We start from the raw sequence: 24,212 nt of genomic DNA on the forward strand, positions 1-24,212 counted from the left end.
GCGATTCAGAACTTGTGCAACGAAAAACTATTCAAGCCTTTATAACTGCCAGTACCAGAAGAAGAGATCGAAAACATTTGAAATTAAAAACCTTCGAGAACTTGACAGTGCATAAGAGATACCGTGTTACTTACGTTCGGGAGTCAAGCATTCTTGCAGCGGAAAGGAACGCTGAAAAAAGCGGCGCAGGTATTATATTACTGAGTATAAACAAAGATTTATAACATCATTGTAAATACATTTTAATCATTATTAATTTTTTATGTGTGCAGATGCTGCATCATCCCATTCACATACAACAGAGCGCTATGATTTTATTGGGAACTGTCTCTTTTGTAATGAAGATGCGTCAGAACAGTACATAAATATGGAAGCAAAGAATCCCAAGAAAAAAAGGTTAGTTCGGTACATTAGTGTTGCTAAAACTAGGAACACAATCCTAGACATGTGCAAAAATCGATCAGATGAATGGTGATGTGAAGTCGCCTCTCGAATAGCTACGGAACCCGACCTCGTATCTGCCGGAGCACGATATCATCATGATTGTTTTACACGATTCAATCGTTATAATCCTACTACAAAAGTTGGTCGGTCTGCCTACGAAAACACTAGTGCTGCTGTTGATTACGTGATAAATTATTTATTAAAAAATCGAGAAGAGTGTCAGTTTTCGCTTGTAGAAATCTTGGATAAGTTCAAAGCAGAATTTTCTGCGACTTATAACGTGACACTGAATTTAGTTAAAAGGCATCGAATGGTTGAAAACTACAAAATCATTTTTATAAAGATATCATAGTTCACTCTTCTAAAAATGATAGTATAATTTGCTTTAGAGATATGGGTGGAAAAATTCTCTCAGACGCATGGTATAAGAATCGCAGTAACAACGAAGAAGAAGAACGCGCAAAAATTATTACAGCAGCCGCGAAAATAATTGTGGAGGATATTCGTTGTTCGCTTTATGATACGAAAAATTATAAGGCGCTTAACTGTTTTCTGGAGAACGCTGATACTGATGTTCCAACTTCTCTCCAATTATTTTTAAATACTGTTATAAAAAATACAGCCAGATTCAGCAAAATGGAATAATCAAATGATGTAAAAATTGTTATTAGTTCCCTTACTTGTTGTTAATTTTCCAGATTTGGATGCTTCCACGTACACGTTTTCTGGTCTAAATATGTTTTGTTCTACAATAGGGCCAAACTTGCCACTTGGTTCCTTTAAAACAAGAAATAGCGGTGACAACAGTTGTCCAGTAGCTGATATTAGTGGCTGTATAGTATAACTATGCGTTGTTGCTGAAATTGACTGTACCAGACATTGCACTTGCTTTTCTCCTTCTACTGCTAATGTTCTTCCAGAATGCATTTCTAGCTGAAATCCGCTCTGATCTGTATTATACAAATTTTCGAGTCCAATCCTTGGTATACACGATTTAACGTCATCGATAAATGCTTCAGCTTTAGCCGTAAGTTCTGCACTACTTTCTAGTGTTTTTCTTGTTATGAACTTATTTATTTTCCTAGAATCTATTCGGTGTGCTTGCTTAAATTTGAGTAACCAATGTTTAGAAGCTTTGAATCTAATATCATCAAAACCAATTTCTTTTTTAGCTTGTAAGGCCCATCGAATTATATCTTCATCATGGATAATTGAACCACTGTCGAGAGCTGCTTGAAAATTATCCAGGGTATACTGACAAATTTGTGCTACTTTTTCTCTATACGTGCCACCTTTATTAATTGAATGAGCCCAACGACGTAGCTGACTAATAGATGATACTTTTTTGAATCTGTTTTGCACTGTTTTGAGACTTAAATTTTGCTTCGTTTTGCTACTTCTCCAAAATTCTACAGCTCTTTTTGTATTCAAAATCTAGTTCTTCATTATCTGCTGTACATTGATTTGTTGGTGCTATATCCGGATCAGGAAAATGATGTTGCACTTCATCTTCAATTATTTCCACATTATGGTCTTAATATATTATGGTCTTTATAACTCTTCTTGAAAATCCAAAGAGTCATCAGTAATCATTTCTACATCGTTGAAATCATGTGTTGCATCTATTAAAATTTCTTTTATTTTTTCGGCCAACTCTGTTTCGTGATAATTCGTGACACTATCTGGTATGTTTAACGCTTGAAAGTATGCTAATAATAAGTTTAGAACGTTTAACGGATTAATTATCATTTTTCAATCTAAAATGAAAACAAGCGGTAAAATTTATACAAGCTGTGTTTTTGCATGTAAGGCACGACTGCTACATTTCTACCAGAATAAAACGAGTGAATGTAAATTGAATCAAATCATTAATTTATGCATTGGAGAAGAATTCTCGTTCCACTTTGTGATGTTCGGAAAACTCTATTTTTGGTTTTATTCAACTTTTATTCACTTTGAAATTGAATAATGTAAATCTATATAAAATCACTAAATAAAATTTTCTACAACTGTATGATACCACTGACAAACAAAAAGACGTACTATTCGTACTTTCCGGCATCGAACTAGAATACCCACAAAACTCACTCACTGCCTAAAAAATAACACAGGCAGCTGAGGTAAACACTCGATGAAAACAATCTAAAAAAAGAACATACTGATTTGCACATATTGTCAACAACTTTTATGAGTGAAAGACATTTATCTGTGGAATTATCATTGAATGTACGATAACATTCATTAAAGTAATGAATGCATATAAAATTCCCTTTCAATAACAACGTTTTCTTTAATTGCAAATGAAGTTCGAGTATTAATATTCTTTTATGTATTTTTACCAATAACAAAAATTATCATAGTAATATAATAATAATAATAATAAGAAGAAGAATAAGCATAATTGCAATAGCAATAATAACAGTAATACTGATAATAGCAATGATAATGAAAAATAATAATAATAATTAGAATAATATTTATTATTAAATTTAGATTTTTTGATAAATTCATTAAATCGTATCAAATAGTATTATTATGGAATTCCAGACTGTAAATATTTTACTATAGATACAATAATCATTACTTCGAGAATTCATCTAAAAAACGTTTGGCTTACGAAATAATTGTAACAATGAAAAACTCCCAAGTTTGACAACATTAAATTTTATTACAAAACGCAAAAGAGTTTGATAAACTAATTTTATTAATCTATGTTTTTTCATTTGCAAAAAAGTGTGGACTTTTTGAATTTATAAAATTATATAATTATGCAATTTATGAAATACTTTATAATTTATGAAATTACTTTTGAAATTATGCTAATTTATAAAAGCAGAAAAATAAATAATCTTTGATTGAAACATAAAACGAGACGTTATTTGTTACATACAAAATGATAGAATAAAATATCGGTAATATGTCTATACTCGTGTCTACGGTAAAGCATAGGCCTTCGGCTTGTCTGGAGGTTAGGGGTTTGGAGTCGTTTGGTTAAAAAGCACAACCATTTAGCCTATTTGTTCTTTAGGGGTTTAGGGTTTAAGGCTCTTTAGTTCACATGTACAGGCTACAAAGATCACACATTTGTAAACAAGTTTTTTTGAAAGTTAAAATTTTTTTTCGACATTTCCGTCCACCACATTGGTTCCGCCATTTTGAATTTTCAAAATCTGATATCAGATTTGCAAAGAGCGATCTCGAAAACCCTTATATACAAACCTTCTACAAAATATTATGGATTGAAGTATACTTATAGTTATTTTGTGTTAGGGGTGGTTTACCACCTAAAGGGTAGTATCTATGAAAAAATCGAAAAACTTAATTTGTTTATTATAGATGTTTACAAATTTTTTCCAATTTTTTTAGTCGTTTAAAACTTTTTTATTATATAAAATTTTTTTTCGATATTTCCGTCCTATTGGTTCCGCCATTTTGAATTTTCAAAATCTGATAACAGATTTGTAATCAGCGACCTCGAAAACCTCTATATACAAACTTTCTACGAAATATTATGTATTGAATTACATATTTACAGTTATTTTGTGTTAGGGGTGGTTTACCCCCTTAGGGATAATATTTATGAAAACACCGAAAGACGTCAACTAAATTTTGTTATTAAGGATGTTTAAACATTTTTTCCAATTTTTTTTAGTCGGTTTAAACATTTTTATTATAAAATTATGCCAAAAAATATATGTTTTCAACCCCTAAAAAATAGGGGATGCTACCCTTACTCTTCAAATCACCATGAAATACTTGCTCTTTTTGTAAGAAATAACCTCCAATTTGTTTCATTGAAAAATATTTATTTTAAGCCGAGCTATTTAAAAAAAACGCTTTTTGGGGGTTAACTTTAGGGGAGGTTTTTACCCCTTAAAAGTGAAAATTAGCCGATAAAAAAAATACGTGTCTCTTATTTTTTTATGTTCTACAACATATATGAAAATCATCAAAATCGGTGAGTTCGGGTTGGGTACCTTTCCTTGTTAGATGGTGGCTTTTTACTTCACAGAGTGTCTTGGAGGCAAAATGATAATATTGATGTCATTATTAAAAGTTACGTTGACTACGTAGAACGCCATTATCGTGAAAATTGCACAATAGTTTTTGACGGGTATCCAGAAATGACTAGTTCATACACCAAAAGTGCTGAGAACATTTGGAGGCTGCTGGATTTCGAACGAAACAAGCTGTAGAGGATGCTGATTTGTTAATTGTTGAAAATACAATCGATATAGCCACTGAATCTACAACGACAATCATTGTAGGAAGACGTCGATTTATTAGCCTTGATGACTCAATTGACACCTGCCAATAAAAATGTTTTATTTTTGAAGCCAGGTAAAAATAAAGTACCAGAGAAATGGTTTGATACTAAGAGTTTTGCTCATGACAATTTAAAATCGATCGTCACCTTTTTACATGCTTTCTGCGGCTGTGACACTACATCGTGCTTCTACGGAAAAGGAAAGAATTCCATCATCAAGGCTTTTGAAAAAAAACTGAATTTTCTAGATTTAGCAAAGCGTTTTACGCGCCAGATACCCCAAAAAATATTTTGCTAGAAAATGCAGAAAAAAAATTGTGCGTATGTACGACTCCAATTTTGATGGGTGTTTAAATGAGTTGAGGTTTATTATTTTAAAAAAACACACAAGTAAATCATCATTCAAATTGGAGTCTCTGCTACCTACAACAGCTGCAGCTGCGCAACACGCTTTCCGCGTTTATTTCCAGTTGCAACTGTGGCAGGGAAATCATTATTTGAATGCATGTGATTGGGGGTGGATTTCTTCGGCGTCTGGTGTAAAACCAATATATACCGAGAATAACCTGCAAATGCCAGAAACGCTTTTAAAAATTGTTTCCTGTAGCTGCAAAAGCAATTGCGTAAAACAAAATTGTGGCTGCAGACAACACGGTTTAAAATGTACTGAAATCTGCAAAAATTGCCACGGCCAGTGTGACAATACAGAAAAACAAATAATTGACTAACTGTTGGAGGATACAGAAGATTATTCAGAAAGTATATTTCAACAACCAGATATCTTACAATACGTAGAAGATGATGATGAAGTAATACCTGTGAAAAAAGTCGAATAGAATAATAAAAAAAAATGTCATTTTATAAGAATAAAATTTAGTATTTTTATAAATATAATTAATTTTTGCGTTCAATTTTTTTACTGTCCTTATACCTACGAAAAAACAAAAGAAAATAAAATACCTTCTCTAAAATTATTATCAATATTCGCAATTTAAAAAATTTAATGTTGAGTTTGCGAAGAAATTTTGTTATAAAAATATAATTTCATTACAGCATCGCATTCATCTCGAGAAGACACCCCAAATCAAACAAAAAATCATTAAAATCCACCGAGCGGTTCTCGAGTTATAGAGACCCGAGTATAAAAGTCGGGCGCGCAGCCGAGAGCAGCGTTCCCAAAAGTGGCAGAACAGAAGGCGGTCAATTTGAATAGTTCGAAAATCGCCGAAAAAAAAAGTTGCTAAAAATAATTTTTTGATATCGATCAATTAATTGGGCACTAAAATAAGTAAAGTTACTGTAATAAAATAATTTATCGACTTATGTAATAATTAAAAACAATCATTGAACTTTTGACGTACTCTCACGCGAATGACATTATTGAAATCGTAAAAATTTTTAATTCAAACAGTACACGCGGTTAAAAACGATTAAATAATAAACTTCAGAGTCAGTACTAATTATTTATGAATTACTAGAGTAATAATAATGTTTAAAAAACGCATAAATATAAGAAAAAGAAGAAAGCCCCTTTTACACTATGCACTTGAATTATAGAAAATGTACACTATACGCAAGATGAAACCACTTATTTAACAGACAATGGTTTTCGAGGTCTCTGATAACGAAACTGTTATCAGATTTAATAAATAATTCGTTTAAACAATTTTGTTTATGCAAATTATTGTAAAATTCGATCTGTAACGAATGAATAGTATAGTACTAGGGGTTTTCGGGATCGCTGATAACGAATCTGTTATCAGATTTGCAAAATAATTCGTTTAAACAATTTTGTTTATGCAAATTATTGTAAAATTCGATCTTTAACGAATGAATAGTATAGTATTAGGGGTATTCGGGGTCTCTGATAACGAATCTGTTATCAGAGTTGCAAAATAATTTATAAAGATTTGTGCAACAATTTATAAAAACGAATGTTTGAGTATGAAATTTTCCACAGCTACTGAAATGCCGCCGTTTACTTTATTTTCGTAGGTAATCGTTATATTGTACACATTAACATCGTTTTTATTAATTATTAAAACTCAAGCGTCAAAACATATGGAGCTCATCAGGCGAATCTACTGATACGTTGCGTTTGAGTTATGAACATATAATAGTTCGTGGTCTAGTGGTCCAGACCATTAAAATTCACTCGAGGTAAATTTTCTTTTTTCGATCCCTATCACGATGGTACGTATTAAGGCTTTACTATTAATCGAATATTTAATCATATATCTTCAAATTGCCACTATATTTGCCACACATTAGCTCCGGCCCGGGTGCGGCTTGTATGCACCCATCTGGGCTGGAGCTCATCGGCGAGGAGAACGCGGCGCGTCGTCTTGCGCTTCTTTTGATACAGGACTAGCAACAGGGACAGCAGGTGCCACGTTTGCAGGCACCGGGGTTAGAGCTCGTCGATGGAGGTGGTGGTGCACTGACCTGTGCTGCTTCTACCGCGTGAGCAGGAGCACCACGAGCAGCACAATGACGGGCGGTGCTTTTTCACGCATACGTGCATCAGCTTGTCCTCGAGGTGAAAGCGGCGCAGCGTTTATGTCGGTAATAGTAACAGCAGCTTGGTGGATGTTAGGCTGTGCGATATCATCCGCAGTGGCGGCTCCGTGTCGAGCAGGGGGGTTATTCCAATTTTCTTGGACTGCTCGCTGACGATCTGCAGCTGTAGGTTGAGCCTGATGCGTAAGCCCTCTATGTCTGCCGCCGTTTTTTCCTATTAACCGCGACGGGAACAATATTGACGCGGTTTTCAGAATAAAATTTAAGATTGTCTTATAAAAATTGCAGCATTAATCAGTTACCTATGTTTAAGTAACCCCTTTTTATTTCTAACACAGAACATAGATATATATTATAACATGTATACATACAAACACTATACATTACTTTATATGGTCGACTTAAAACTAATGACTTTACAGACATGTAACATGATACAGCCATACAACAGAAATAAAATTTATCGTTGTATCATATTTTTACATTTGTCTTACGCCACTCTACCTTTTGCAAATTAATTTTTATAATAACGCCGTTTTAAGGTTAGCGCAATCATTTTTTCAGTCGGTATAAAATCATTCTGCTCTGTGGACAATATCTTCTCCTTTGATCGTATAGTGCCATCCACCGTTTCGACCTTCATTTTATTTCTATTTTTTGTTTTTAAAATATTTTGGGCGCTAAAACACCTTTCTGGATCTGCGTTAGCGTGCGGCATTGCCAAAATTAACAAAGCGATCTCGCCCATTGCTTGACAAGGCATACTACCTTCTGCTGTAAAATTTTTCACACAGATCCAAAAATCTTCGACGGGTGAGTCCGCTGCGAGGAACTCTTTTGGGATTTCTATCGACAATAGGTTATTCCATCCTTCTTCAATTTCAACAGCTAACTGCACATTGTTAATCAATTTCGTAAATGTGTTCTGCAATTTCGAAATAATATTCGGATTTTCATTTCGGAATTGGACTGATAAGGCGTTCGCAGGGTCCAAACACATTGCCGATTCATAAACTGCATTATTAAAGTTCTTAAATCCCTCTTTCATTTCGTACGACAATGATATAAGATAATTATACACATTCATACAAAACTATTCAGTGTCACTTTTATCAGAAAGAAAGTAATCTCTGATTTCTTCTCCCAATTCGAAATCCATGTACCGTAAATATTCCTGCTCATTTAGAATATCAATGTTCTTGACGGGTGTTGAAATTACATATTGTCGCTTCATAAAACAGGACACGATATTTTTATACCTTTTTGTAATCTCTTCCTGAACTTTGTGGATGATTATTCCTCTTCTCTGAAAAAAGGTATTGCAAATATTTAACTGTTTCAGAGTTTGTCGCAATAAACAAAGGTATAATTTTGTTTCTTTCTTCGACAAGCAGGTAAAAATCTGCTTTGCAACGGCATCGTCGGATTTCTCTTCCGAAAACCTCAGCAAACAGGGATATTGCTCAAGGACTCTCCATACATTCGACTCTAGGGACAGCCAGCGCGTCAATGATAAATTCAAAATTATATGCTGTTCTATGCGCATTTCTTTCTGCATGTTTTGATAATCATGTTGCCTGTTAGCACTTCGAAACATCGAACGCAAGTTTCTTCGGGTAATTCCTTGACAGCATATTGTACACATAAATGTGTCATATGTGCCGGGCATTGGACGCATAAAATGTTGGGTATGCTCTCACACAATCGAGCTTTCAAGCCGCTTTTTTCCCCTATCATTGTTTGACACCCGTTAAAACAGCATCCGTATATATTCGACACCGGTATATTATACCTGGCAAACGAGTTTTCTATGCACTCGTATAATCTTCCTGCGGTTGCTTTCGCTTCCTTTCCTTCTTCGAATACTTTGACTAAATCCCAAACTTCAGATTTTATGTTATCATCTTCACTTACATATCTAACTATAATAGCTAAAGTTTTTTCTTTGCTAATATCTGTCGACTCGTCGATACAAATACAAAAAAAAAATGCTGTTTTAAAAATTCAGCCAAGTCATCTCTGCTACTTTCTCCAATTACATTTACGATCATATTACGTGCCTTCGTCTCTCCTAATTTTAGATCATTCCAAATTCTATTTGGATCGATATTATTTAGATCTTTTACTAAGACAGGCACATTTCGGTACAAAATATTCAATTTTGAACACATCGCCAGCACTTTTAACTCAGCTTCAGCGTTCTTTCTCTCTTCTTTGCTGTCATCTCGAGCAGGAATCTTAAAAGAAGTCCCATATATATATATATATATATATATATATATGGGACGTTTCACGTCAACCGGACCATCAGTGCACCCAAAATTTGGGTTAACCTAACAAGACGTTTGAGGTCTCAAAATGATCGTCTGGTCAAGGGCTTTTGAAAAAGTTCTGGCCTTTTCAAAAATCCAATGTGGCGCATAAAATATGGAGCCTGAAACCCACGTTTTCATAGCACATTCAACAAAAACAATAGTAAAAATGTTCTAATTTGTGAAGTATCCCACCAAAAAGCATGTACAACTCATGATAGGACATATTATTGACAATGCTGACGGAATTCCAAAATAAAAAATGGCGGAATCAAAATGGCGGACATTATACCACCACCAAACCAATTTTACCGCAACAAATGATTTTAGATCACTTTAAAGTATCGATATGAGGATTTTTGGGGCCACTGCACCTTATTTTAACCTCGAAATTTTAAAATCCAAAATGGCCGATCCCAAATGGCGGACATTATACAACCACCAAAACTATTTTATCGCAATGAACGATCTTAAATCAGTTTAAAGTATCGGTATGGGAGTTTAAGGGGCCGCTGAATCTTATTTTAACCTCGAAATTTCAAAATTCAATATGGCCAATATAAACTGGCGGATATTTGTCATAACCCACCCGCAGGCTCACACGTTTTCATAGCACATTCAACAAAAACAATAGTAAAAATGTTCTAATTTGTGAAGTATCCCACCAAAAAGCATGTACAACTCATGATAGGACATATTATTGACAATGCTGACGGAATTCCAAAATCAAAAATGGTGGATCCAAAATGTATCGATATGGGGGTTTGTGAGGTAAATGGTTATAAATGTATTATCGGAATCAGTATTTGTGCACATGAATCTTATATTTTTCCGGTCTATTAGATTTAGAATTATCTGTCTGAGGTTTTTGCACTTACATTTTTCTATTGTTCTGTGTATATGTATATGCCTGCGTGATTGAAAAAAATATATAATTTAGCCAAATGAATCAACCTTAATGACATTTTGTGCACTCTTATCAATTATGGCTCCTCGTTCGTGGAGTTTTTACTGGTGATAAATGGCTTTCGCCGATATCATAAATTACTCTGTTCCTAGGTTCATTGGCATTTGAGTAATGCATAACTTTAAACGTTGCATTATTTTCTGGGATAAATCCATGCCCCATTTGTATGTTTGTGACAGGTGGACAGTTTTTAAATCTCTTTGTTAGGAATTGACGAGTTTGCTCGTGATCTTTTTTGGTGTATAAGAAAAATTTTATATTGAATGATCGCCCATTAACCCATGAATAAAGAGCTTTAACATCTAGAATTGCTTTATTTTTTGCAGCTTGTAAGCTCGCTCTTGTAGCCTCTCTCTTTACTATCGCTCCAACTCCATCGCAACTACCTTTTCCGTGTGCTGTTGCAAAACAGTGCCTTCAGCATCAACGCCAAAATCTCTCTTATGACTCATTAAACTACTCATTTGATAACGATTTTTAAAATGCTGTTTAGCACCATCAGTAGCATATATTACCTTTTTTACTGTGGGACAAACCTTGCGAATTTCAGGTATAAGCTTTTGCTGCATTATGTATACTGCAGTGGCATCATGAGTAGTACAGTCGGACATAGATACTGTATTGAAATGCTTTAGCTTGCCTTCAGATTTATAATAAACAATAGCAGGAAAATCGTACTTTGATCATTATTAAAATGAAATGCCTGTGCAGCATCTTGGGTTGTAAAAGCATAGTTCTCAGCAAAATCCAATTGAGCAAGAACCTCTTCATCTGAAAGATTATTTTTCTTCCGAGAAATAAACTTTCATTGTTCCTTAGCGATGAAGTGATGAGGTATCAACTTTTCTAGGCTAGAACATAAAGTTTCAATAAATTCTTGCGATGTTAGGCATTGTTTTATCAAAGTGTATCTATCGATTGATTGCCACGTGCTGAAGATGACTTGATCAATATTGTGCTCATCCATAATGTTCCCAACGTAATTAGAAAACTTTTAAATGTCCGGACAAAATTTGCATTCATTCAAATAACAACTTGGTTTGGGATCCTCACATAGAACGAAATTCAAACAATCTTTATAATTCAACATTTTGGTCTCAGTTCCGCAAACTTGGTAAGCCCAATCGGATGTTCAGGAAACTGTTCTTTAAATTGATTATGAAGGTTCTTAATATCAGTAAGTAATAATCTTTTCTGCACTTTTATTTTTTCACCATATAAATAAATACTGACGATATCTTTTTTATTTGGCATAATTCTGCTGTTAAGATCATTTTCGTAAAAATCTTCAACTTTCTGAGTAGTTTCTGCAGGTAATGTTTTTCCACGTTTTGCAACAGAAGAAGCCAAAACTCTATCTGATTCTCTTAACTGTTTTGCTTTACGAGCCATTCTGTGAGACACACCAAATTGGTTCATAATTTTACGTATTGCCCAGTGTTCGGGCAAAATAGTAAGAATACTGACACGTAATGGATCGTTCTCCGGCAGGGATTGGAATTTGTTTTTAAGTCCAGTTAAAATATCTGTAAGATCATCTTGCATAGATGCATCCGTGTTTGAAACCGAAGGTGAGTCAGTCTCTGATTCAAAATCAACACTCATACTGACGTTTGGAGATGACAAATCATGTAGTTTGTAAAAGGATTTTCTACATGTATCACAAATCAGTGAAGATGTTGGATAATCAGGATAGACATCTTGAAATTCTTTGGAGATCTTCCTAAGAGATTTGCTGTGTCCTGTATTAATATCAAATGGATTAACGCATATATCGATACGATATTTTTTCGCAGGAGAAGACATTGTTGTAGGATATGAGAAAGCACAACCAAAACAAAAAAAATGTTAGAAATAACAAAATTACGGCTAGTACAGTTGAACAAGAAGTTGCCGATAAAGTAAGACTTACTCAACAACTGCCTTAAAAAGGATGTTGAAGAAGAAGTCGCCAATGTATCTATTAATGTACCTATTAACTATCCTAAAAAGGACTGTTGGAGAAAAAGTCGCCTATGAATAAAGCCGCTGATGGACTTGCTCACCAACTATCCTGAAAAAGACAGTTGGAGAAAAAGTCGCCGATGAAGAAAGCATTCCTTGAAGAAAATATTCCTTTCTATGAGTTGCTAAACGTGGGAAGGGGTTGGGGGTGTAGGTAAAAAAGAGGGATGAAATAAATCACTTGAAAGCAATAAATTCCTTTGCCACAAAACAGTTTTATTTGCTGAAGTCTTTGCACAAGTTGTCATTGGACACGAGTCGTATACTTGCAGCATTAGGCTGTTGGAAGAGGGGCGAGGTACAGCGCTGGACCCGGCCTCCTTATGTGCCCTCCGCGACGCTACTTCACTTGTGGGTAATGCGCAGCCGCCTAGCGGCGCACCGCGGTGATAAGCGTTGCAGCGTGCGTGGCATGTTCGGCGTGTTGCGCGTTAGCAGGGGCTTTTCGCGAGAGAGCCTGCGGGTGGGTTATGACAAATATCCGCCAGTTTATATTGGCCATATTGAATTTTGAAATTTCGAGGTTAAAATTAGTTTCAGCGGCCCCTTAAACTCCCATACCGATACTTTAAACTGATTTAAAATCGTTCATTGCGATAAAATAGTTTTGGTGGTTGTATAATGTCCGCCATTTTGGATCGGCCATTTTGGATTTTAAAATTTCGAGGTTAAAATAAGGTGCAGTGGCCCCAAAAATCCTCATATCGATACTTTAAAGTGATCTAAAATCATTTGTTGCGGTAAAATTGGTTTGGTGGTGGTATAATGTCCGCCATTTTGATTCCGCCATTTTTTATTTTGGAATTCCGTCAGCATTGTCAATAATATGTCCTATCATGAGTTGTACATGCTTTTTGGTGGGATACTTCACAAATTAGAACATTTTTACTATTGTTTTTGTTGAATGTGCTATGAAAACGTGGGTTTCAGGCTCCATTTTTTATGCGCCACATTGGATTTTTGAAAAGGCCAGAACTTTTTCAAAAGCCCTTGACCAGATGATCATTTTGAGACCTCAAACGTCTTGTTAGGTTAACCCAAATTTTGGGTGCACTGATGGTCCGGTTGACGTGAAACGTCCCATATATATATATATATATATATATATATATATATATATATATATATATATATATCATCACTATGTTGTCCTACGGTAAAAAGCACACATAGATATTGAAACTAAATAATTTATTGTAAAATGTCCGCCATAAATGCTGACAATTTAAATTAATTGAATCCCCGCGCCAAATCTCGCAGCATTGTCATTTTGTCGCTCTGCTGCGAAAACCGCCTTCCCGCCCCCTACCCCTTCAAAGTGTATACAGTACGCTACGCTACGCGGAGCTTGTTGATCAGTCGTCCCGCCTATTTTGTGGAATACACGTGCTACATAATAGTTCGTTGCTGTGCTGTGTTTATTGTACAACAAGGTATGTCAAAATGAAAAGCGTTCAACTATTTTACTGATATTAAACGTGCACTGTTATATGGTAAATTAATGTGTGATAATTTTTTCGCGAAAAGCCGTAAACGACGACGATTGTGATGTATTAAAATCCTTCGCGAGGTTTGATTTGTTTTTTTCGAGGTTAAGAACATTTATATACTTTTAGTGTAAACATTGATTGTCTAATGAAGTGCTTCAGTATCCCGATTTCTGAAAGATATAATATTTTACTTACGTGTGAGTCAACTAGCAATTCGCAATTTCGATTGCTGAGATCATATTGCGTAGGACAAGGAATGAAGGATTCAGGCTATTGGAAATTAATTTTCGAACAGTGAAAGAAACCGTACCCGATTCAACGACGCTGGTGAGCCCATTCATACATTTTATTTAATTGCTTTTATCAATTGTTAGGAATATAAATTTTAAGTCACTAATACAAAAAAATTATATGTATGTTTATTGAAAGATATAATATTTTACTTACTTGTAATGAAGTGGTTTTGTCCACGTGTTTCCATTCGTTTTCTTTGGCATCGTAGCAAAATAAAGCCTTGTCTCCGAGGAAGTTAGCAAATCGTTCTGAATTTCGTTCTACAGCATCAAGCTAATTCGTATCAGTACTTTATAGTTTTTGTGCTTTGTGGCTCTTTGTGCAGTGCAGTGTTGCCGTTTACCAACATGAACAATATTAAGAACTACGTGGCGTGTACAATCACCTTTTTTGGTTGTTGAGGAAACGTTTGTAAACGATAATCCGTAACGTGCAGAGGGATATTTCTTATTGAATGATGATCAACTTTCGTTGCAAACTGCAGTCCGCGCGGGATTTAGTAAAACGTTCTCTATATAACGTACGCATATATTATGCTCGTGCTACCGACGCGTGTATATATACATATATGTACAGACATACACATACACACAAAATTATCTCAATAAATTATACATAATTGACGGATAATCGACTATCTTATAGCAACAAGAATGAATAAATATGATGCGGCATAATTGACCACAAGCAAGTTTAATTTCAATTTTCAAAATGATGGAACATATCCGTAAGTAACAAATACAAACTTACTGAAAGCTATGCATTTATATTTGCTTACAATGACAATATTAATTTTACATTTAATTTTATAACATGCTTTAGAATATATTGGTCTTATAAATCAAGGAGCAACTTGTTATTTAAACAGTCTTCTTCAAATCTTATACATGACTCCAGAGTTTAGAAATTTCATATACTGTTGCGAAACCGTTGATTTCCAAATTTTAAAATCAAGTCCAACTTACTACATGAAATAAAACAACTTTTTATAAATTTGAAGGTAAATAATTTTAAAAAATGTCTGCTTTGTATAACAGTGAAATTATAAAATAAGATTAAATTTTACATTAAATTATTGGTAGTTATCGAAGGATCATGCTATAGAAACTGTACAGTTAACCAGTGCTTTTGGATGGGATTCTAGTGATACAAATGTAAATCAGGATGTGCATGAATTTTTTCAAATGTGTTTTAATGCGTTGAAACTAGAACTTACAAATATCTCACCAAAACAAGTAGTTAAATGAATGCTGTGGAAAAATAATTTTTTCGACACGCGTGCGTAAAATTCTATTCGCGCATTCTTTTTTAATTTGAAAAATCACATTTACGCCTGCTGTGTATAAAAACGCGTTAGATATGCATGCGAAAGATATACTTCACTCGTAAGATTACTACTCTGCCTTTGCTCGAGCGACAATCTAAACTTAGTATCAAGAACTGCTATAGTATACAATGCGAAATTATATATATATATTTCCATCTTTCAGGAATTATACTTGATCGTGTAATATGTTTAATCTGTAATGCTGAACATTGCACGAAAAATCCTTTTTTGGATATTTCCTTGCCAATACCATCAGATGGGACTAAGATTGGAGCATACAACACAGTGGTACGTAATATTTCTATAACGTACTTATTAGTATTATTTATAATGAATTAAGTAACGCAAAGCAACGAAAATCACATTTTTTTTACCCACCCCGACTGAAAGCCACTTTTCCCACCTGAAAATAGGGACAGAAGTTAAATATTTCCATCATAAACTCCATTAGTGGGGCAAAAGTAAAATTTGCGTGGTGAAAATATTTTTTTTTTTTTTATACATTAACATACTGAAATGTAGAAAACGCGTTGGCCCTACTTACAACAGCGGGAAAAATGTGCTACTTTCGTCCTTTCTTGCATAATGTACCATTTTATTTTGAAGGAAGAAGTATTAGAAGCATTTACACAATGCGTTATCTTAGACGAAGACAATGAGTACTTCTATGAGAAATGTGACAAAAAATGCTCAGCTAAACAGGATTTAAAGTTTATAAAACTTCCATTCATACTTACATTGCACTTGAAACGTTTTCAATATGACGTAAAATCAAATTCCACCATCAAGCTAAACAATAAGTATGTACTATGTCAATAAATAATTAATATAATTTTATTTTTGTAAATAATAAAGCATATTTTTTTTAAGGGTCACATTTCCAGAGGTTCTCAATTTAAATAGTATCATCGATCCTTTTGAAGACAAAAATAATGCAGCAGATTCGAATTTTTACAAACTTTTTTCAATTGTTATTCATAGCGGAACAGCCGTCCAAGGCCATTGTTATACATATATACAGGATTTTATTTTACGAATGAATGGTTTTGTTTTAACGACAGCACCGTTACACGCGTAATTTTTCTCTTTCTTCCTCTATGATAAAAATACCATATGATATATTAGCCTGCGCCTTTTCTATTTTTCATTCATTGTTTTATTTAAATTATAATTTATATGTATATTTGTTGTAGATATCAAAACATGATTTTGGAATTTCTTTTGGAAACGGCAACAGTGGAGAAGGAAATGCTTATTTATTAATTTATAGAAGATGTAATGAAGTAGATGATACAGCACTTGTAGAAGAGTCTTCACCTGACGTTTCTTTGTTACAACCACAGCCAACATTCATCACTATTAAGAATATTGATGACAACTGCATTTATACTGATACTGCAGTTATACAAGATCCCCATCTGACGTCAATATTGAAGAAACATTTACTCACGATTCGTTTCCTAAAATCACGCATCTGAAGGATAGAATGAGAAAAAAATTAAATTTATATAATACAAATAAAGACTCTGAGAATCCACCAAATGACGAAAATATCGAAATGCAATCTCATATTGAATTCGATCAATTAGAACATGTTTTTAATTCAGTATCAAATCTAAGCGTTGATAACGTATCCTTAGAGGTAACAATTATATTTACAAAAAATATTATCTTACAATTAAAAAAATCGAATATATTGAATTATTTCTAGGGAGTGTCAAATGATGTTATCAGTGTGATATCGTCAAAATCACAACGATCACACAGTATAGTCGGATCAATACATAGTCTAGCATGTTCTTCAGAAATATTCGATAAGAAGTCTATAGCACAGGTAAAATAATTGTTTGTAAATTAAATTTCATACCTCAACTTTGTTGAATATTTATAATCACCTAATTGCCTAGGAATCTGAATTTCTAAGTAAAACTTATGAAAAGAACATGCATGAAAATCAACAAACAAATATTGCAATCCCTAGTTTCAGCAACGCTCCGGATACGACGTAAGATATACTGTTTTTACAAAATTAAATCATACATCATTAATCATAGAATCCTATTGATATAAGCTGTGCAATTGATTAGTGTAATTTTCGTTTCTCTTTAAATCATATTTACCTTCTTTACAGATTATTGACTTATCCTCCACCTCCATGCAAAGGCAGAATAGATATTAAGTATGCGCACTTGAAATGTTTAGAGGACGGAAGATATTTAAACGATATTATAATCGACTTTTATTTGAAATACGTTGTTGAAGAAATCATTGAACCTACGAAACGAGACAATACAGTTTTATTTAGTACATTTTTCTATAAGAAATTGCTAAATAGAAGTACGGATTCATCTAAAAAAAGACACAGTGGAGTTAAAAATTGGACTAAGTCGATTGATCTATTCAATAAACAATACATTATAATACCTGTGAATCACAAGTAAGTTTTTTGCATACGTTTTGCGTACGTTATTTTTTCTAACAAGTGCTTTCAATTCAACGTTCAACAATAAATACAGTTTTCTAACCTATGCACATGTAATTTTCGAAATAGTAACAAACACTGGTTCTTAACAGTCATTTGCTATCCCAACGCAATTCATGAAAAATATATGTCATCTCACGACAAGCCGAAAAAATTAAAATTACAGCATGAAAATAATGACAACTCACTAATACGAAAACGTAAGTATTTTAAATTTATCGCAATAAAAAAAATCTTTGTTATGCAACAGTAACAAATTAATTTTTATTACTCATTACACCGGCACACAAAATAAAAAAAAGTTGTCTGCGCGAGAAATCAGACCTATCTATCTTTATGTTTTTCGGGTCGCTGAATTCGAATATAAGGTCAGTTAGGCCCCATCACGTCAGGGTCAAGGTCAGTTGGAGGTCAAATTAAGAAGAAAAGGTTTAAAAAAATTAAAATGCCATATATTTATGTTTTTTTGGTCGCTGAATCCAAATCCGGAATCAGTTTGGCCCCATCACGTTAGGGTCAAGGTCAGTTCAAGGTCAAACTGAGAAGAAACAGTTTAAACCGATTAAAATGTCATATCAAAACTTTCCAAAAATGGAAAAAGATACCGAAAAATTGTAAAAAATCTTATTTAATCACATAATATCTTCCTTGTGTACAGAGAAAAGTTTCTTTCGATTATTTTTTCCACTAGCTAGTAACTCTCGATGTCTTTCTTTACTCCTTTTTTCTCTTGTAACGAACTCTTTTTACTTCAAATGACCTATGCAATGGGTTTCTTTTTCTCTTTTTGTTATTTATTTTAATGTCTCTCTTCAGTGTCCAGCAAAAATCTGCCATCATGTTGACATTCCATCTTCCTTGGTATCGATTCTCCATTACACTTATATCTTGATGAAATCGTACTCCCTGTTCTTCACTGGCATCTCCTAGATTAAGAGGGAAGTAATCAAGATGGGAATGTAAGAAATGCATTTTATAACTCATCAAGCAACCCAAATTTTTGAAATTCTCCTACATTTGTTCAACTAGTTCCTGATAGTTCTCACTCTTTTTATTTCGTAAAAAGTTCTCACGAAGAGTTTTAAAACTTTGCCATGCAGCTTTTTCTGTGTCGTTTATTTTTGTGATAAATGTTTCGTCTTCAAATAGAGTACGAATTTGAGGACCATCAAAAATACCTTCTTTTAATTTAGCTTCACTTATTGCGGGAAACTTTTCTCCCAAATACTGGAAACAATCGCCATCTTTATCCAGAGCTTTGACGAACTGCTTCATGAGGCCAAGTTTGATATGAAGTGGTGGTAGCAGATAGTTTGATGGGTCAATCAATGGCGTACGTATAATGTTCCTCGATCCTGGTTCAAAATGTGTTCTAGTTGGCCATACTTTCTTAACGTAGTGATTTACCCTGTCTCTACTATCCCATAAACACAAGAAGCAGGGAATTTAGTAAAACCTGATTGTTGTCCTAAGATCATGGTTGCAATTTTAAGATCACCACAAATTTTCCATTGATGTTCCAAGTACTTTATTTTTTCCAATACAATTTCTCAATTTTCATAAGTCTCTTTCAGCTTAGTCGAGTGAGCTATGGGAATGGATGCAAACCTGTTTCCGTTATGAAGCAGAACAGCTTTCAGACTTCGTTTTGACGAATCAATAAAAAGTCTCCATTCCTCGTCTTTATACGTATTCGGTTTTATTGCATCGACTAAACCTTTCTATACAATATACTAACGAATTCTCTTCATCGTCCGTAAAAAAATTCCTAAATTCTTTTTCTCTATCTCGATAAAAAGAGGCCGTTGTTCCTTTTGCTAACAGATTTTTCGTTTTAAGAACTGACGCTAGATATTCTCCTCCATCTTTAGGTAACCCTAAATTTCGAATAAGATCACTTAACTCTTCTTGGTTAAAGGTTTCTGGAGCTTTTCTTGTACTAGCTGGCAGGTATTCTTCGTTTGAGGATTCTTCGTCAGATTCTTCTTCAACCTCAGAAGCTTCTTCGTCACAGGACTCATCAACTTGCATTTCTTCTACTTCGCCTGAGCGGTCCACATCCACGGGTTCGGTACTAACAGCTCTATCCATGACTTCTATTCTCACAGGTTTTACTACTGAAGAAACGTCTGCGTATACAATTTTAGATTTAGTAGCCGTGTTAAAACCTTTGGTATTAGTCATACAAAAATAGCAGTCATATCATTGGTTTTGTAAATTTCAATTTTCTTTCTGTTTTATCTCTTTCCCAGCGTGTTACCATCGTATAACATCTACTGCAAACTTTTTGTGGCACCCAGTTTACATTTTGATTGGCTACTTCAATACCAAAGCATTCACTGTAAATCAACTTAAACATTTCAGATAACACTTTCTCTGTTTTCTCTGTACACAAGGAAGATATGTGATTAAATAAGATTTTTTACAATTTTTCGGTATCTTTTTCCATTTTTGGAAAGTTTTGATATGACATTTTAATCGATTTAAACTGTTTCTTCTCAGTTTGACCTTGAACTGACCTTGACCCTGACGTGATGGGGCCAAACTGATTCCGGATTTGGATTCAGCGACCAAATAAACATAAATATATGGCATTTTAATTTTTTTAACCGTTACTTCCCAATTTGACCTCGAACTGACCTCGAACCTGACGTGATCGGGCAAAACTGACCCCGGATTCGAATTCAGTGACCGAAAAAACATAAATATATGGCATTTTAATTTTTTTAAACCTTTTCTTCTTAATTTGACCTCCAACTGACCTTGACCCTTACGTGATGGGGCCTAACTGATCTTATATTCAAATTCAGCGACCCGAAAAACATAAAGATAGATAGGTCTGATTTCTCGAGCAGACAACTTTTTTATTTTGTGTGCCGGTGTTATTATAGACCCTGTATATTAGTATTTGATTCGGCACCTGGAATAATTCCTATAAATGTTGGTAATATAATTGTTCAGTATTTACATTGGGAATATAAACTCAAAAAAAACAGTAACATAAATATGAGCAATTTTGACGTGAAATGTGTTTATCCTGAAGTACCTCAGCAACACAATGCTTATGATTGCGGAATTTACGTTATGCAATATGTTGAACTTTTTTTTCTGTAAGATTAATATTATTTGAATATTATTACTTTATAAAAAGGAATAATAATTTCTTACTTATTGGGTATCTTATTTAATTTTAATATAGACATCAATAGTGGATTACTCATCGATACCATCATTAAAAGAATAGTTCGCAGTGGAAGAAGTTCGAAATAAAAGACAACTTATTTTAGAGCTGATAGAAAAAAAAGGTAAATTTAATAGAAACGTATAAATGAAACGAAATTATACTTAAATGATATTTTTCACATATTCCTGTATTTTTATATGTATTATATTAATTTTATTATATGTTTGTTTCTAATTCCTAATGATTAAAGTTTTAAAATGTTCTACTGCAATAAATAATGGAAAGAACGATATTTTTTCAGCAACTGAGTAGAAATATAGAAAATGTAAATGAGGTTATAAAGAAATGTATTATACGATAGAAGAAAATATAAATTTGGACAGTTTTATGCAGTTGAATTGTGATGTATGACATGTTTACAATAAGCAACGAACTTTTAGAAATGAGTGCATGTTACTTTACTTTTTACGTAAATTCATATTAATCATCAATGTTTCTGTCACGATCGTTTTGAGTTATGCCGTAATCCATCTGGAATTCTTTGCTTAGCCTCACAAGATCCCTGTATAAATAAAAATATATATAAAAAGTTCTTTTACGTAAAAGTTATCGTGATTTTAAAACATAATAAAATATATTAAGCAACGATTACTAATACATTTTGAGAAATGTTTAAAAATGTAAATATTTGTACAATAATAAAATGTGTAAAGATATTTAATTTTATGTAATATCATTTAACTGTTTTTGATAGCTCCGTTAAAGTGAAATTTATGTATCAGCGATAAAACTAATCTTAGCGTAGACTAATTCGTATCTGGCATTACTCTTACGGGATTTCTTCAGATATAGTTCTTCTAGCATCTTCTTTTGAGCACCGCTAAAGACGTCTATTTGCGGTTTTAGTCTAACACCTAGCTTCGAAGACTTTATGTGCTTGTATTTATCGTTCTTCAACAAACAGTCTTGTAACTTAGAAGCCACGCCTGACTTTGATAAGAGTGATTCGTGTAAGAGACAGGAAGAGCCATGAGGTTGGTCATGTTCCTCGGGACAAGAGTGAAACACTGCTTAAGCATACAAATGGCCAAAATTTCCTGATTTTTTATGCAATAATTTACCTATCTTTTTCGTATATGCTTGCATGATTTTTCTTAATAATATACATTTTCGTGACTTTTCTTTTTATTATCAAACTCATGCCTTTTAGGCAACCGCTTGAATAATTGCAATTTGATGTTACTAAAACAATGCACCAAAGAAATATTTATTATCGGTCACTGTTAAAAAGTTAAATATATTTATTGCTTTTGCAAATAAATAAAAATGTTGCAATGTCAAATACTTAAAATTATCTAATCGTATAGTAAGTAATGAAATAGGCGGGGCACTAAAGAGGCAGCCATCTTATAGCGCGAGCCGTTTGATCTTTCTACGGTAGCTTCTATGTGTTTTTAATATAGCGACAGTATGCCAGTATTACGAAATGTCAAAGGGTACTTCTATAAATTATATTCAATGTCGGTTATAGTGCTGTTGTGCGAAAAAATTATCACTAACGAATGAATCACTAATGAACCTACTATTATAAGATAATAATGTTTATTTAAAATCACTGTTTATGATTTTCTTACAGATCAATCGCATTAATGATGGACGAAAGAGATAACATGTCTCCGGATATTTTCGATTCCGAAACAATTCCAGGAGAAAAAGGTATATCATAATGTATAATGATATTATAAAGTATAGGGATATATTGAATGAATGTAAAAATACATAATAATAGTTTGTTTTTAATAGAAGTAATATTGAAAATATGGTTTGGATAATTTGTATGCGACATTTTATTTTTCCTTGGCGTTTAGAGAGTGCAAAATTTTCGATTCTCGCAGTAAACCAGAGCGTGCGCAAAATTCCTAATTTTGCGCAAGACGTAAAAATGTAACTTCCCACACAGACTGTAAAAAATAGTATAAGATACATGTACTATTTGAAAAGTATTTTATTCCTATGTATATTTATGTACAATTTTTGGTTTCAGAGCTTCCAATCGATGATGACGCGCCATACAACTTTATGCACAATGGTCAACAGTGGGATTTTGTAGATGAATCAGAAAAAAAAGGTAATGATGGTCAGATGCGAATCGTTTTGGTAGCACATTTTTGTGAGCAGGATGATTCGGTACAAGTAAAATAATATAATTGATAATGTCATGTATAATAAAGGCACATATATTATACTTATATGCGTCGACTATATTCGCTACTTCCTTATAACTTTGCAACTACATTACTTTAATATATTAATGTTTCAGAGATGAATCTTGAAGATAAGTGTGGTAAGAACTGCTGTTGCTTATCAAACGATTGTACTCGTTACAATAACATCATGAAAAAATGGACACAGTTATAAAAAATCAAGAGAAACTTCAGACTGAAATGGAGGGGATGACGAAATTTTTTAAAACTGTTGAAAATGATGTGCACGCTATCGAAAGATGCTTCCACCATATCATACACTTGATAACTGATCATTTAAATATGAGATTTGCAAATAATCAATAAAAAAATTATGAGTAAAAACTAACAAGAAATTTGTTCTAGTCCTACAAAAACATAAATAAAACTATTTGAATTAAATATAACATCTATAAATAACTAAATTATAAACAATAATAACTCTGAGAAAAAAAATGTACCCTCGTGCGAACGCGCCGTCTGCCATGCCTATTGCAGAACCTGTCGTCGGTCCTTTGGCCAAAAAAGTATACGAGTAGAACGTATTCGTCGCGTTCTTTTCGCCGCCGAGCTCCAGCCAAGGTGCGTTTATACGAACCGCTTGCCGTCCTTTTTGCTGGACCTATCGCTGCTCTTGTTACCGAGGTAACGCAGCACAATTCGCAGCGTTCTCCTCGC

At 33.6% G+C, this 24,212-nt stretch overlaps 2 protein-coding genes across 4 annotated transcripts in view; both read left to right on the forward strand.

Annotated features, from left to right (window-relative positions):
* LOC107980542 overlaps positions 1–24,212 on the forward strand; it is a 530,828-nt gene that overhangs the window by 123,612 nt on the left and 383,004 nt on the right. Inside the window, exon 9 of one of the 3 annotated variants that reach the window (XM_032601222.1) lies at positions 14,131–14,331. The exons of the other annotated variants lie outside the window; for them this stretch is intronic. The gene's annotated coding sequence lies outside the window, so the exon portion shown is untranslated. The remainder of the gene's footprint in view (positions 1–14,130; positions 14,332–24,212) is intronic. 3 annotated transcript variants of the gene reach the window in all.
* LOC103315451 (sentrin-specific protease 7) lies at positions 14,413–22,012 on the forward strand. The gene is made up of 14 exons (XM_031923584.1): positions 14,413–15,025; positions 15,121–15,298; positions 15,381–15,576; positions 15,789–15,913; positions 16,232–16,425; positions 16,496–16,699; positions 16,819–17,267; positions 17,337–17,459; positions 17,533–17,630; positions 17,757–18,062; positions 18,177–18,307; positions 21,069–21,217; positions 21,307–21,412; positions 21,593–22,012. The coding sequence occupies exons 7-12, from the start codon at positions 17,112–17,114 to the stop codon at positions 21,086–21,088; spliced, it is 834 nt and encodes a 277-aa protein (XP_031779444.1). The 5' UTR covers positions 14,413–15,025; positions 15,121–15,298; positions 15,381–15,576; positions 15,789–15,913; positions 16,232–16,425; positions 16,496–16,699; positions 16,819–17,111; the 3' UTR covers positions 21,089–21,217; positions 21,307–21,412; positions 21,593–22,012.

Source organism: Nasonia vitripennis (assembly GCF_009193385.2).
Source record: "Nasonia vitripennis strain AsymCx chromosome 1 unlocalized genomic scaffold, Nvit_psr_1.1 chr1_random0002, whole genome shotgun sequence".
Taxonomy (NCBI): domain Eukaryota; kingdom Metazoa; phylum Arthropoda; class Insecta; order Hymenoptera; family Pteromalidae; genus Nasonia; species Nasonia vitripennis.

Excerpts from the sequence above, each read along its gene's own strand:
- LOC103315451 (XM_031923584.1), top strand. The coding sequence starts at position 17,112 with ATGAGAAAAAAATTAAATTTATATAATACAAATAAAGACTCTGAGAAT. Across the intron at positions 17,460-17,532 it reads ATAAGAAGTCTATAGCACAG|GAATCTGAATTTCTAAGTAA; the intron begins GTAAAATAATTG and ends CTAATTGCCTAG. Across the intron at positions 17,631-17,756 it reads AGCAACGCTCCGGATACGAC|ATTATTGACTTATCCTCCAC; the intron begins GTAAGATATACT and ends CCTTCTTTACAG.